Source organism: Arachis duranensis, chromosome 8, assembly GCF_000817695.3.
Source record: "Arachis duranensis cultivar V14167 chromosome 8, aradu.V14167.gnm2.J7QH, whole genome shotgun sequence".
NCBI classification, from domain to species: domain Eukaryota; kingdom Viridiplantae; phylum Streptophyta; class Magnoliopsida; order Fabales; family Fabaceae; genus Arachis; species Arachis duranensis.
The window spans coordinates 15,711,026-15,724,187 of NC_029779.3; the positions used below are offsets into that span (position 1 = coordinate 15,711,026).

Below are 13,162 nucleotides of genomic sequence, written 5' to 3' on the forward strand. Positions count from 1 at the left end.
TACATATTTTATTCACTAATTTAATATAAATATATTAAAAGATTAAATTTATATTTTTTATAAAAAATTCAATTGAAAATTGCAATACCCATGCTAAACCTACTAAAAGAAATATTTCACTAATTAATTAATTAGTAGTGATCATAATAACTATTTTCTTTTCTAATTTTGAAATGATATGTACAGGGCTGTGAAAAGGTCGAACTGTTTCCACAAACATGGGCATGAAGCAAAGTGCCACATATCAAACAACCCATCTATGATCATCTTTGCATGCATTCAAATCGTGCTTAGCCAGATTCCAAATTTTCACAAACTCTCATGGCTCTCCATTGTTGCTGCCGTTATGTCTTTTGCTTATTCTTCCATTGGCCTTGCTCTCTCCATAGCTAAAGTAGCAGGTAATAGCTTTAACTAACTAACCAAATACATTTTAGATCAGTGAAAACTCAGGTGCAGCTAACTTTACGTAAAGTTGATAGTTGAGAACTTAACGACTCTCAGTCATCAATTTTATATGAAGTTGACTGTACCTGAATTTCTACCCTATTAAATATCACTTTTGACTTTATTTATATATCTATTAAACTTATTAAATAAATATTATAATATTATTATTGTAATATTGTTAAATTGAAATGAGACCAAATATTAAAATAACAAATCTCGCATTGAATCTTAAATTAATTTTTATGATATATGATCTCATAAATATTTATGTAATATTTTGTGAGATTCAATAAAATAAAACTAAAATTAAGCATTAAAGATGTTCTTAATATTTATATGGAGAGAGTTGCATGATGCGTGTTTCGGGTTTTGTACGGTGAAGGTGGCGGCGGACAAACGGCGCGGACGACGCTAACCGGCGTGCAAGTTGGGGTGGACGTTACCGGAACAGAGAAAGTTTGGAGGATGTTTCAAGCAATTGGTGACATTGCGTTTGCTTATGCCTATTCTAATGTCCTCATTGAGATTCAGGCAAGTCTTAATTATTTTATTTATTGTTAATATTATTATTGAGAAATGATTTTTTTACTTGCCAATGAATTCTATTTTAAAAAATGACATAATTTTTTTATACTCACCTATAAAGTCGTGGATTAGAGCTTCCTTATCTTTAGAAAAAAAAATTAAAAATGATTTTTACTTTAACTTTTCTTCTTTAAACATGTTGTACGTTAAGTTGTGTATATCGTATCGATATATATATTTTACCATTCTAAAATTTTGATGTGATTTTTTTCACCCTTAAATTATGTTTGATAGTTTTAATATTTTTTTCACCCTTAAATTTTGTTGGCTTAATATTGTTACCCTTTTAGTTACGGCACATGTATATCACCTATGGACTATGGTAATTCCGTAATTTACATAAAAAGGTCTATGCATGCCTACAATTATAAAAGGTTTGAACACATATGTTAGAGAATAAGCCAAATGTGTCCTTAAAAATAAAAAAGAATTTCAAAGGAAAAATGAACTTTCAAGATTTGATATGTGTAATTTATATAACAAAAACTAATCATTAATCTAAATTAAGGTGAAGAGTCTTATACAATTGTCTTTATATAAAGTTAATAATTAAAAATTTAGTCATACTTATCAAATTATCTAACAATTTTTAAATATTAACTCTACATAAAAGTAATTGTACGTGAATTTTTATCATAAATTAATTATTATATATTTATATAACATATATTATTTTTAATATATTAAATATATATGTTTATTTTAATTATATAAATAATTGATTTAGTGATTCATGTTTATCATATTTAATTAGTATACGTGTAAAATAATTAGTGTGAAACACCAACCAAAAAAATGCACAAAACCAACTAACAAAAGAATATAATAAATTCAAGTGTTGTCACTTGTCAGTTCTCACGATATAATAACAAGAGAAAAGTATATATAGTAGTATCGTGAAATGCGTGTATAATAATATAATATATAAAGAATAGATATTCTTTTGGCGATTATAACACATACATGTCTATTCTAATGCGTTGTATTTGCATTGTCCACATACACCATCAAATCAAATCAAACCAAACTCCACTTAATAAAGATAAACATATATATAGCTATAAACAGCCACATTCATTTATCTGGTTTTGACAGGTGTCTACAAAAACAATCATTAATTTCTATATTGGTATAGTTATCCCCATCGTTCTTGTTTCTTATAATTGCATGCCAAAAATAGTTACTAATAATGAAGGAGTGGGACTAATCGAAATTAAATTGTCCCTATGAAAAAGGTGGCCATAGAAATATTAATATACTATTAAGTATAATAAACGAAAATTACTTAAATAAAGAGGTTGAAAATATTTTTTTAAGATATTTTTTAATAATTAAAATTTAATATATATAACTGATTAAATTGTATTATTTTTTTTAAAATTAGATTTTTATTAAAAAAATATTAATTTAGACTAGTTTAAAATTTGGTTCATCGATTTTTTGGCCAAATCAGTTTGTCCGAACTAATTATGATAAAAATATTACGATTTAATCGATTACATATGTAAAATTTTAATTATTAAAAAATATTTTTAAAAAAATGTTTTAAACGTTTTTATTTGAGTGACTCCTATAATATATTGCTTAATATTTTTTTTTTCTATATGTTTAGTGCATATTAATTTTGATATAATGGATATAAAATCCAAACGATTTAATAATATTATGGTGTATGATTAAAAAATAATTTCATTTTCTGTTAATAGCATTTGACACTTAAATAAATGTAAACAAATTATTCTTAAAAAAAGGGTAGATAAAAGATTAATCAGAATAATATGTACCTTAACTTATCTGATATTGATGGGTTTTTGCTAAAGTCAATATTGACAGCCATCAAAATGGTAGAATATGTTCTATGACTATTCAAAACTAAAGATTCTTAAGATTTTCATTAAAACCTATCATGGAAAAAGTAGTAGTAAAGTTAAATTACACCTTTCTACCAAAAGGTCCAAGAAAAGATGCTAAAGCTAAGGAAAATCCTATCACTGTCACAATGGTATCACAGAAATGTGTATCACTATTTTTTTTTCCCCTCAAAGATTCCTTGTAAACAAACAGTATGAACCATTACACTCATGAACCGCTATCACCAATGGCAACTTGCAGGGGGGAAAAAAGAAGAGAGATTTTAAGTAAGCTTAATCTTTGAAAACATTCTAAATTTTGATTTTTTTTTGTTTTAATCTGTATAATCTTTTTTTGGGTGGTCTAATCCCTATTTCCTCTTATTTTTGTATTTTGATCCTTACATCAAAATAGTATAACTGTAATCATTCAAATAATCGTTCAAGTTTCTGAGACCAATTTATCACAATTATTCAAGGTTAAGAGAAGAAAAAATTGGACCTAAATCAAAATAATTTTTTACATATATATCAAAGACAAAATCTTTATAAAAAGAGAAGTACAAACATTTTTGTCCATGAGTTTGAGTGAAAAGTTTCACACCATTAACCACAACTGTAACAATCACAATATTCTATGGGCATAGTAAGTAGTAATTAAAGAAATGGAGTCTATGTGGTTGCAGGATACCCTGAAATCAAGCCCTCCAGAGAACAAGGTCATGAAGAGAGCAAGTTTGATTGGAATCATGACCACAACCATATTTTATGTGCTATGTGGCTGCATAGGTTATGCCGCATTTGGAAACGATGCACCGGGAAACTTCCTCACAGGGTTCGGATTCTATGAGCCATTCTGGCTAATAGACTTTGCCAACGTCTGCATAGCCGTCCACTTGATCGGTGCATACCAGGTAAAAAGAAACCCTAATTTGACTAAAATAGTCTTTTATGTAAAGATACTAGTTGAAAAGTGCCAACTCCAATAGCATAATCTCTCGATACTCACCTAGAGGTCACTCGTTAATGCTTTTATTATTGTTGTTGTTGGTAGGTCTTCTGCCAGCCCATATTTGGTTTCGTAGAGAAATGGAGCAAAGAAAAATGGAGCAATAGCCAGTTTGTGAATGCAGAGCACTCTGTGAACCTTCCACTATGTGGAACCTACAGTGTGAACTTGTTCAGAGTGGTGTGGAGAACCTTATATGTTATCTTCACTGCTTTGATAGCTATGATGTTCCCATTCTTCAATGACTTCCTTGGCCTAATTGGTTCACTATCATTTTGGCCATTAACGGTTTACTTCCCCATTGAGATGTACATAAAGCAATCAAATATGCAAAGATTCTCATTTACATGGACATGGCTCAAGATATTGAGCTGGGTATGCTTGATTGTTTCTATTATTTCAGCAGCTGGATCCATCCAAGGCCTTGCTCAAGATCTCAAGAAATATCAGCCTTTCAAGCCTCAGCAATAATACCTTGTTCCATGTGTTATTATATTATATTGTTTTTCTTTGTTTATTTGCTATTTTTGTGTGTTTCTTGTTTTAATAAGTTATCAGTAAGTCCATGGATAATGTAATGTTATCAGTGTCCTGTGGGAAAGAAAGAATGTAGCATGCAGTTTTAGTGTATATATGTCATGAATAATCAATCCCCATGTTAGTTTGCCAAGTTAAGCACATCAATCATCATTTAACATTGCCATTGATGGTAACATATACCCACTTGATTCATTTATATTGTATCTGCATCAAAAGAGAATATTTATAATGGCATAGTGAAAGTATCAAGTGTCAAGAATCAAGTTCAGCATCCAGAAACTTAATCGACAACTATGTCCATGACTGGTGAGTTGCTGGAAAACAATATAACAAGCATCATGCTCACTCCACTTGCTACTGTCATAAATATATGAGGCGTCAATCATGTACAATAGACATGTGATATGTCTCATCACTACTCTCCATGTTTCAACCATTAATAATAATATGAAAAGATGAAATGAACAAATCAGAAATTTAGTAGACACGTAGAGAGGTACAGGTTACTAAATACAGGTTTAAAGGTGAAAGCATGAACAAATATACGGAAGGCAAGATGATAAGTTAATTAACGTAAAACTACATTGCTTACAGTACCCAGAAAAAAACAAAACTGCATTGGTTATGCCAAGACTCATATTGGCCAGAAGGCTGTGGTGGTAGACTGGTAGATAACGAGCTTGTGAGCCGAAAATCATAACTACGCTTTAAGCATAATTTCAAACTTATTTTCCAAGCCTTGGGGACTTAATTTCCAAAGTCCAAACTATCCCTTGGGGCCCTTTTTATTGTATTTTGGTTGTTTTTTTCTTTTTGGGAAAAGGGGGGGTAGTGCTTGGGCATTGATGTGGATCAGGCCCCTAATTAACGGGGCTTTCCTTAGTTAGAAGCCAGTTAGCAACTTAGCATATTAATAAGGCTTCTCCTGAAAAACAAAAAAAAGGCTTCTCCTAAATAAATAGCCCTTACGATTTTAACTACTTCACCGTCTGCCTCTAATTTACGATAGAATCCATTTCAATAATACACCATTTTTTCGTTTTCTTTCTTGTGTTCAGCCTTTCATTGTTCCAGTTCTCTCATTTTTCTGACACTGAATAGCAATACCATTTTGGACATAATGTAAATCTATCCGACAACATATGATGTATCTTGAAGTTTGGTTCTGGGAATGTAAAACCCAAGTGTGCATAAAAGCAAAGATGGGGAATGGTCTTTTCTATAAGATGACAATTAACACTTTACACTGCTTTCCTTCTACAATTTGTGACATCAAGATATAACAGTAAGGAAAATAATGAACTCAATTGCAGCTACAGAGTAAAATAAACAATGTATTACCCAAGTAGAGAGATCAACCAGACTCTGTCTCATTCAAGACAAACGCCTGAATAAGACTTTGGGCAGCATGAGTTTGCTCCGGGGTTCCTGATATTATAATCTTGGTTTCCACAGCTCCAGGCTTTGGATCCATAAATTTGATATTTGCGTCAGAGATCTGGAAATGTTGGTCAAATTGTAAATGTCAAAATCATAAAGTGTTATGCAGTGACTTCATCAACAATCACACCACAGCACATTTGAAGTTAAAAGCAAATAGAACAGGGGGTTAATGATCTTGTCATTTTAGTCGTGCATTATTGATGTCAGAGTCACATTAATACATATCAAAGCTATCACACAAGTAAAACACAAATGATATGAACAATGTTAAGATATCTTTTCTGAGTGTTCCTAGAGCATTCAAAACAAAAAGAATATCAATGCATGTGTATATGTATGCCACAGCTATGCTGTATGGAAAGCGCAAAACCAATCCATCAGTAAACAGTAAAAACCAGATATAAGCTACAAAATTATAATTGCAAATTTTCAAAAGTAGTTTCACCTCAAGTATTTGTTTTAGGCATTCACCATCCTCCCCATAAATTACAGGCACAAGCTTTCGAGGAACAACTACTTCAACAGTGGTACTAGTGATAATTGGTTGGCCCCCACTACACAACAAAGTCAGTTATTATAATATTATAATTATAAAATGGGAAGGGGAATTGAAAAATTATAGCAAGAAATTTATTGACAAAAGAAAGACAAAAAACATACCTTGCAAATCCTGGAATTCTCCTATGAGGGCCTCCTGGAAAGTCTGGTAAGCCCATGGGTCCACCACCTTCTAGTAACCCCTAGAAACAATATATCCAACATAACTCTTAACAACTGGTAAGCCCCGTCAAATAATGAGCTTCTTTAAGCATAACGGCTTCTTATAAAAATATATGCTAGAGGTTCAGAAATATTACAGCTAGAGAACAAGACTATACTGCCTAGTCTGGCTTGGTTAAGGACATATTTGCCCGTAATCTGTCCTCCACTATAGATATTGATTTGAACGAGGTTCTTATCAGCACCTAAATTAGAATTGGGCCAGAATTTAAAAGTTTTTTATAATTAAAAAAAGAAAAACTTCCCTGCCAGGGATTGAACTAGGAAGTCGCAGTTGATGTTAAATATGAAATTAAATAGATTAACTAGAACTTTGAAAGAATATATTTGTTCTAATTTTTATTGAGAACCCATTAAGAAATTATGAACCATAGGGTTTTATAGTAGATGACCTAAATCTAATCTCAATTATATATAAATATGCTGCAAAGGGTTTAGCAAGAACCGAAAAAAGACAGACAATAGTCTAATACCTGAGGACCCCAAGGCTTTCTTTCGGATAAATGAGGAGGAATGCCTGGTCTGCGTATATTATTAATAAAAGGAGGACCATCATCAAGAGGAAAACCCCCGTGTGGAGGTGGACCTAGATTAGAATACATCCCTGGTGGTGAAAGTCCTCGCCTTCCAAAGTACGGTGGGAATGGAGGACCTTGATCTAGAAATGGAGAATTGGAAGGATAATTGATAGATGGAAATGCATCACGAAAGAAATGATGTCTTAGTCTTGTGGTTACTTGCAGAAGTGCATCGTGCACTGCCTCGACTTCTCCACTTATCTGTCATAAAAATCACAAAAGATAAGCAGAAAGTGAAGCATGACTGCAATAACACTAGAATGTGAAAATTTGTTTCAATTAATAATAACTGAGCAACCTTGTTAGTCCAATTAATAGAACAGAAAAATCACAACCATATAATTGAATATCAAAAAGTTACTCCAACTGCTCTGAAAATCCACATGACTTTACAATGAGTTTTTTATTTACCCAAGAGAACATGGTTAGTATGTCGTATAATTAACACAACATCCACCTTGTATCTCCTAAATCCAAGGAAAGCAATCAAATTCAAGTGAAATAATTACAAGATATCAGCAATCACTACATAAACAATAGTCAGATGATATAAAATGGTATATGTAATTTTAAGAGCATTAAACTTTGGTAGAAGTCCCACCTGAATTACTTCTTCATCTTCTGAAGCACACTTTGGAACCTTATCCTTGCCTAATATACGGATATGGGCCCCTGATAACTTCCTCATTTCGGTTATGATGGAACCACCCTTGCCAAGGAGACAACCTATTTGATTGGAAGAAACAAGAAGCCTAGCTAACATATTATGCTCTTTGGGATCAGGTATAGACCTTCCTATTCTGCTCTGCACACGAAATACAGCCTCTTGCACGGGAGATACTCTATCATCTGGGTGCTGCGATTATTAATCTAAGCATCAGCATAAACAGGAATACAGCTCCATAACAATAGTTCAGCACAGCCTTTATGATTGCTCCACCTTTACCAATAACATTTCCTACTCTTTCAGCATGACACAATAAACGGAAAGTAAGCATCTCCTGTGAAGGCCTCATGCGTCCATGTATGGCACCTTCATGAAATTTGGGAATTACAGGAGGACCAGGATGAAAAACAGAAATATCACGTGGTCCTGCAGCAAAAGGCGCTCCTTGTGCAGCAAGAGAACGGTTATGTGGTGGGAATTGACCAGCTGAATGAGAAGATGGTCCTGTAGGATTGGCACGAAGAGGTTCATGATCCCGAGGTGGATTTTCCAAAAGTTGTTGAGAAACAGATTGAAGAGCTTTCCTGACGACGTCGATTCCCCCTGTGATCTACATCACAGCATACATATGAAAAATAATGCTAAAACAGCATGAAGAGGATTTAAACAGAGTACTATGCATACATGCAAAAGCACACATACAGAAGTAGGAAGTTACATTTAAGTATTGACAGTGAATCAAATAGTATTTGACCAAGCAAACAATCCTGCAAGGTCTTTGCAACTTCAAATAACATTAATAATGGTAGTTTTGTGGAACGAGATGCACTTTTTTGCTGTTTTAGTTCAGACAGAGTGACAATCATTTACCTGAACAAGCTCATCAGAATCCGACGCACACAGTGGAAGTTTGTCCCTTGGAAGGATCCGAATCTGTGCCCCACTATCAGCTGACATTTGCTTTATTACGCTACCACCTTTCCCCAGAAGGCATCCAACTTGACTAGAAAGGACAAGTAGCCTAAAAACAAAGGACAAAGATTTACTACCTTCTTTATCCCCCTCTGTTGTCTCCTCCATTCCTTCAACCATCTTCTCAAAAACCAGCGAGAGAGCCTTCCGAATGGCAGAATTCCCCTTCTCACTCTTCAAATCTTCAACCGGAACAGACCCCTTATCTTCATCATTGTGTGCATCGTCTTTTGCCCCAATCTCCTTCTCCTTGCTCTCAGCTTCATCATCATCATTTTTATTGTTGTTGTTATTGTTATTAACCTCCCTTCCTTGGTCAGTGACTTCCTCAGTCTCCTTATCAGAACCTAAAATAGTAATAACCCTCTCATCACATCCAGGTACAGCTTCCTCAATCTTAACCTTCACACCAGTCTCCTGTCGGATTTGTGTCACGGTGGCACCACCTTTGCCGATAACACTCCCAATCCTTGACGCGGAGCAGAGCAACCGGAAAACAACACTCCCCGGAGCAAAATCCAACGGCGAAAAACCAGTTCCTGACTTTTGGCGTTTCGCTTTCCCATTTGGCTCCGCATTTGGCCTCTTAGACGATGTCATTGGAAACTAACACTGATAATAAACAATGAGGCACACCTATTTTCACACCATAGCATCAGCATTATCACTAACAAACACAAGCACACCCATATAATAACACTACAATTCAAACCACAAGCTTCTGTGCCAAAACTATTCAACAAGTGAATTGAATTGAACAAACATTTAATTGTCAAATTCAGCTAACCAATAAAGTACTTATCAGGATGTTCAACTTTTAAGTACGGCGAATAATAGAATTTAATGAAACGAAACATTCAAGAAAAATGGAAAATGAAACAAGAAATTGAAAAACAGCATGCGTATTATTGAAACCTTGAGGAACGAAATCGCGAGGGAGAGCGAAGGGAACCGAAGGGAGAACGAAGAAGAAGAAAGCGCCGTATGCGGCCGGCGTCAGCGATGTGATATGAGACGGAAAACCCCCAAAAGTTACAGAAATTTTTCCACTTTTTTCTTTTCTTTCAAGCTTTTTTCCAGTGAGAGTCAGTGACCAAAACCTCTTGGGACTTGGGCTCCGTATGGGCCAATTTTATTGGTTGAGCCCATTATAATTGGGCTAAAAAATTATAAGACCTCCTTGAAAACTTTTATTTTTTTATGTCTATTTTATTCGTATTTTGATTAATTTATTATTTTATTTTTCATACAGAATTCTAACACTTACTTAACCTCACGAGTGATTAACCATTCAAAAAAATCCAAGTTAATCCATTGGTATCTTAATTAAATATTAAAAATCAATCCTCATTTTTTTTGTTTTCTAATGTCAGGATATCTATCCGCCGAAAAACCCAATGACTAATTTAATCTTGATTTTATACATATAAAAATACTTTTTTTTTTGTCAAGTGGATTGGATAACCTCCAATCCTAGGTATCACACAACACACACATGAGGCAATATGATTACCACTTGGTCTAGGCCTCTGCTACATATAAAAATGCTTTAAAATTTTATGTAAAAAAAAATAGCCCATTATTCTGTTTGACACTAGAGGCCCTTCTGAGAACGAGAAAAGTGTTTGTTGAATTGGAGCCCATTCCTCTATTCAGTTTCACTTTTTTTTAGTTTTTGTTTTCATGGTTTTGTAAAAAAATTAAAAATAAAATATAAAAATAAAAAATATTTTTTTTTATATTTTCCCCTTTTTCTTTTGAAAATTATAAAATTTAAAATGCAATGCAAACTAAATAGGCTCTTGTTCTTAAATCACAGTTCATTTCTTTGTTCCTCATGCATAAGATTCTGTTACTGAAGGAGTCCTTTCTAACAAAAGGTTTTAAAAAAATAGTATTGTTAGCGAAATAATATTTAAATTTATTTTATTTGATATAATATTTATAATTATATATATAATATCTATAATTTTATATTTATAACGTTTAAAATTATCTATGTAAATAAATTTTTATTATTTTTTAAACATTATTGAAAAATTTTATGAACATGGTGGACAGGGATAAAGGTGACGCGCAAAATAAATGCATGCATAAAATGAAAAGTTTTCTACGTTGAAGTGCACTCAACATTGATTATTTGAAATTCTTTTTTGGGTCGAGTCAATTCTTTTAATATAACGCTAAACTATTCTGAATCCTTTTGTACAATGAAAGCACAACACAAGAAAAAGATGTAGCATTATTATGGAGTAATAATGCATTACCACTAAATAAAGGTGAAAGAGTACCTAGGCTTTTTCTTTTCTTTTTTTTTTTGGCCATAAGATGGCAGAGAAACACATCAATTATAAAAGGGGCTTTAAAATATCCCACAGCGAACATCATTCATTTAAACTATAAAGATTAAAATACCAAAAAAAAAACTATAAAGATTAATATTATGATTGAGTGCTTTGTTTCTTGCTTCTTTTGTCACATTGTATTTGAATAAATAATCAAATTAGTTTTTAAAAAATCATTTATTTTTTAAATTGAATCTTGAAATTTTTTTTAATTAAATTCGTTCTTTAAAAATTTTAAATTAATTATATTAATTTTTTTGTCACTTTTATTGCTAATAGTATCATAACATACACCTAATAGTCCTAATTAACTATTAATATGACTAATTTATAAAATTAGATCAAATTAACCCCAAATTGAGATATTTTAAAGTCTCAAGTTCTTCCATTAATTAAGTTTTGATTTGATCTAATTTCATAAATTTATTATATTAATAGTCAATTAGAACTTTTAAATGTGTGTTGTGATATCACTTAACGTACCAAATTAGCAAATTTTGACATCTTAATAAAGAAAATGACAGAATGACTAACATGATTAATTAAAAATCTTTAAAAGATAAATTTAATTAAAAAAAATTCGATGACTAATTTAGAAATTGAATAATTTTTCAGGAACTAATTTGACCATTTACTCCATTGTATTCAAGTACTACTATTAGTACGTTTGTTTTCTCAACATTCTTTGAATTAAAATAACAATTTTTTTTTTACAAAAAAAATATTTTTCATTCATAAAAAAATCAAATAGTACTTATAAATATCATAAAAATATCAGTTCTATATTAATAATAAGATAAATATCTTATATATTGAACTATAATATGATAGAAAACACAATATTTAATTACTAAAAATATTAAAAGATAAAAACAAAAAAAGATTTGAGTTTCTTTTGTCTCTAAATCTACACACATGTACTATAAGACAATAAAATACATCTTTTTCTTTTTCGTGTAGATCTTAAGGATTTTCTAGATCTAAAAGTCTTTTTATGAACAAAAATTTTTTCGTAAAATTTTTTTTCTAGATATGAAAATATCTATAACATGAAATCATCACCAGTATCCATGAAGGAAACCAAGAGCACCACTATAAAAGAAGAAAAAAATTACCACCGATGAATTATTATTAAAATCAGTAATACAAAGCTAAATTCAGATCCAATAACAATCTAAAATGAGAATTGTAGGCAAAGAAAAAGTGAAACTAAAATAAACTAGAAAAAAAATCAAAAAATGAGACTAAAATCAGAAAAAGAGGAAGGATAAGAAGAAAAAGTGAAAGACAAGAAAATGAGGAGTAAGGAAACATAATTTTTTTTTCGAATCTAACCAAACTAAAAACCAAAAAGAAACACAAAAAATCAAGAGAAAAAATTAAGAGAGAAAGTGAATCTCCTATAATTTTTTTTTTTTGTGGAGAAAGAACGATTGTTTGTGCTTTTGAATTCTTAAGCAATGAATATAGCCATTGAATTAAAATAACAGTTATTACTACTAAATTATATATAAACATAACCTAACTAAATCACTCAGCAACTAATAACTCTATAATTAATTAACTGCAATATCATTTGGGAAGGTGGTGATTCCAAAAATTTATATTAGGTTATTTTATATTTGTTTATTGGACAAAATGTTTGCTTCATTCTAAATCATTTTAAAAGTTATAGTCACAGCTCATACACCCATACGATATTTTGAAAACAAAAGTGGATTCTCGTATATTTAAGGGATAAGTATTGTTTTGATCTCTAACGTTGAGGATCAAAATCGAAACTGTCTCCATGATAATTTTAAATTTAAAATCACTCTTAACTTTTTTTTCGTATTAAAATCATCCTTTTTTAATAAAATTCTTTATTTTATTACTAAACTACCCTTCTTTTAATAAAAAATATAAAATAAAAACAAAAAAAAAAACAAAAAAGAATGCAATTT

At 31.3% G+C, this 13,162-nt stretch overlaps 2 protein-coding genes across 2 annotated transcripts in view; one reads left to right on the forward strand and one right to left on the reverse strand.

Moving 5' to 3' along the window:
• Positions 1-4,607, forward strand: part of LOC107461040 (amino acid permease 6) — a 6,443-nt gene extending 1,836 nt beyond the window's left edge. The window contains exons 4-7 of the mRNA XM_016079482.3: positions 187-401; positions 833-981; positions 3,572-3,799; positions 3,940-4,607. Of these exons, the coding sequence (XP_015934968.1) occupies positions 187-401; positions 833-981; positions 3,572-3,799; positions 3,940-4,365 (1,018 nt within the window). The 3' untranslated portion in view covers positions 4,366-4,607. The remainder of the gene's footprint in view (positions 1-186; positions 402-832; positions 982-3,571; positions 3,800-3,939) is intronic.
• Positions 4,608-4,746: 139 nt separating this feature from the next.
• Positions 4,747-9,937, reverse strand: LOC107460987 (KH domain-containing protein HEN4). The gene is made up of 8 exons (XM_016079415.3): positions 9,790-9,937; positions 8,773-9,510; positions 8,132-8,512; positions 7,837-8,091; positions 7,131-7,436; positions 6,538-6,617; positions 6,323-6,431; positions 4,747-5,932 (listed from the first exon to the last, which is right to left on the reverse strand). The coding sequence occupies exons 2-8, from the start codon at positions 9,472-9,474 to the stop codon at positions 5,789-5,791; spliced, it is 1,977 nt and encodes a 658-aa protein (XP_015934901.1). The 5' UTR covers positions 9,475-9,510; positions 9,790-9,937; the 3' UTR covers positions 4,747-5,788.
• Positions 9,938-13,162: the final 3,225 nt, after the last annotated feature.

Bases quoted from the DNA above. Each gene is read 5' to 3' on its own strand.
- LOC107460987 (XM_016079415.3), bottom strand. From the start codon at position 9,474: ATGACATCGTCTAAGAGGCCAAATGCGGAGCCAAATGGGAAAGCGAAA. The intron at 6,432-6,537 runs GTATGTTTTTTG...TTTGTTGTGTAG, and splicing joins AGAATTCCAGGATTTGCAAG to TGGGGGCCAACCAATTATCA. The intron at 5,933-6,322 runs GTGAAACTACTT...CAACATTTCCAG, and splicing joins GCCTAAAACAAATACTTGAG to ATCTCTGACGCAAATATCAA.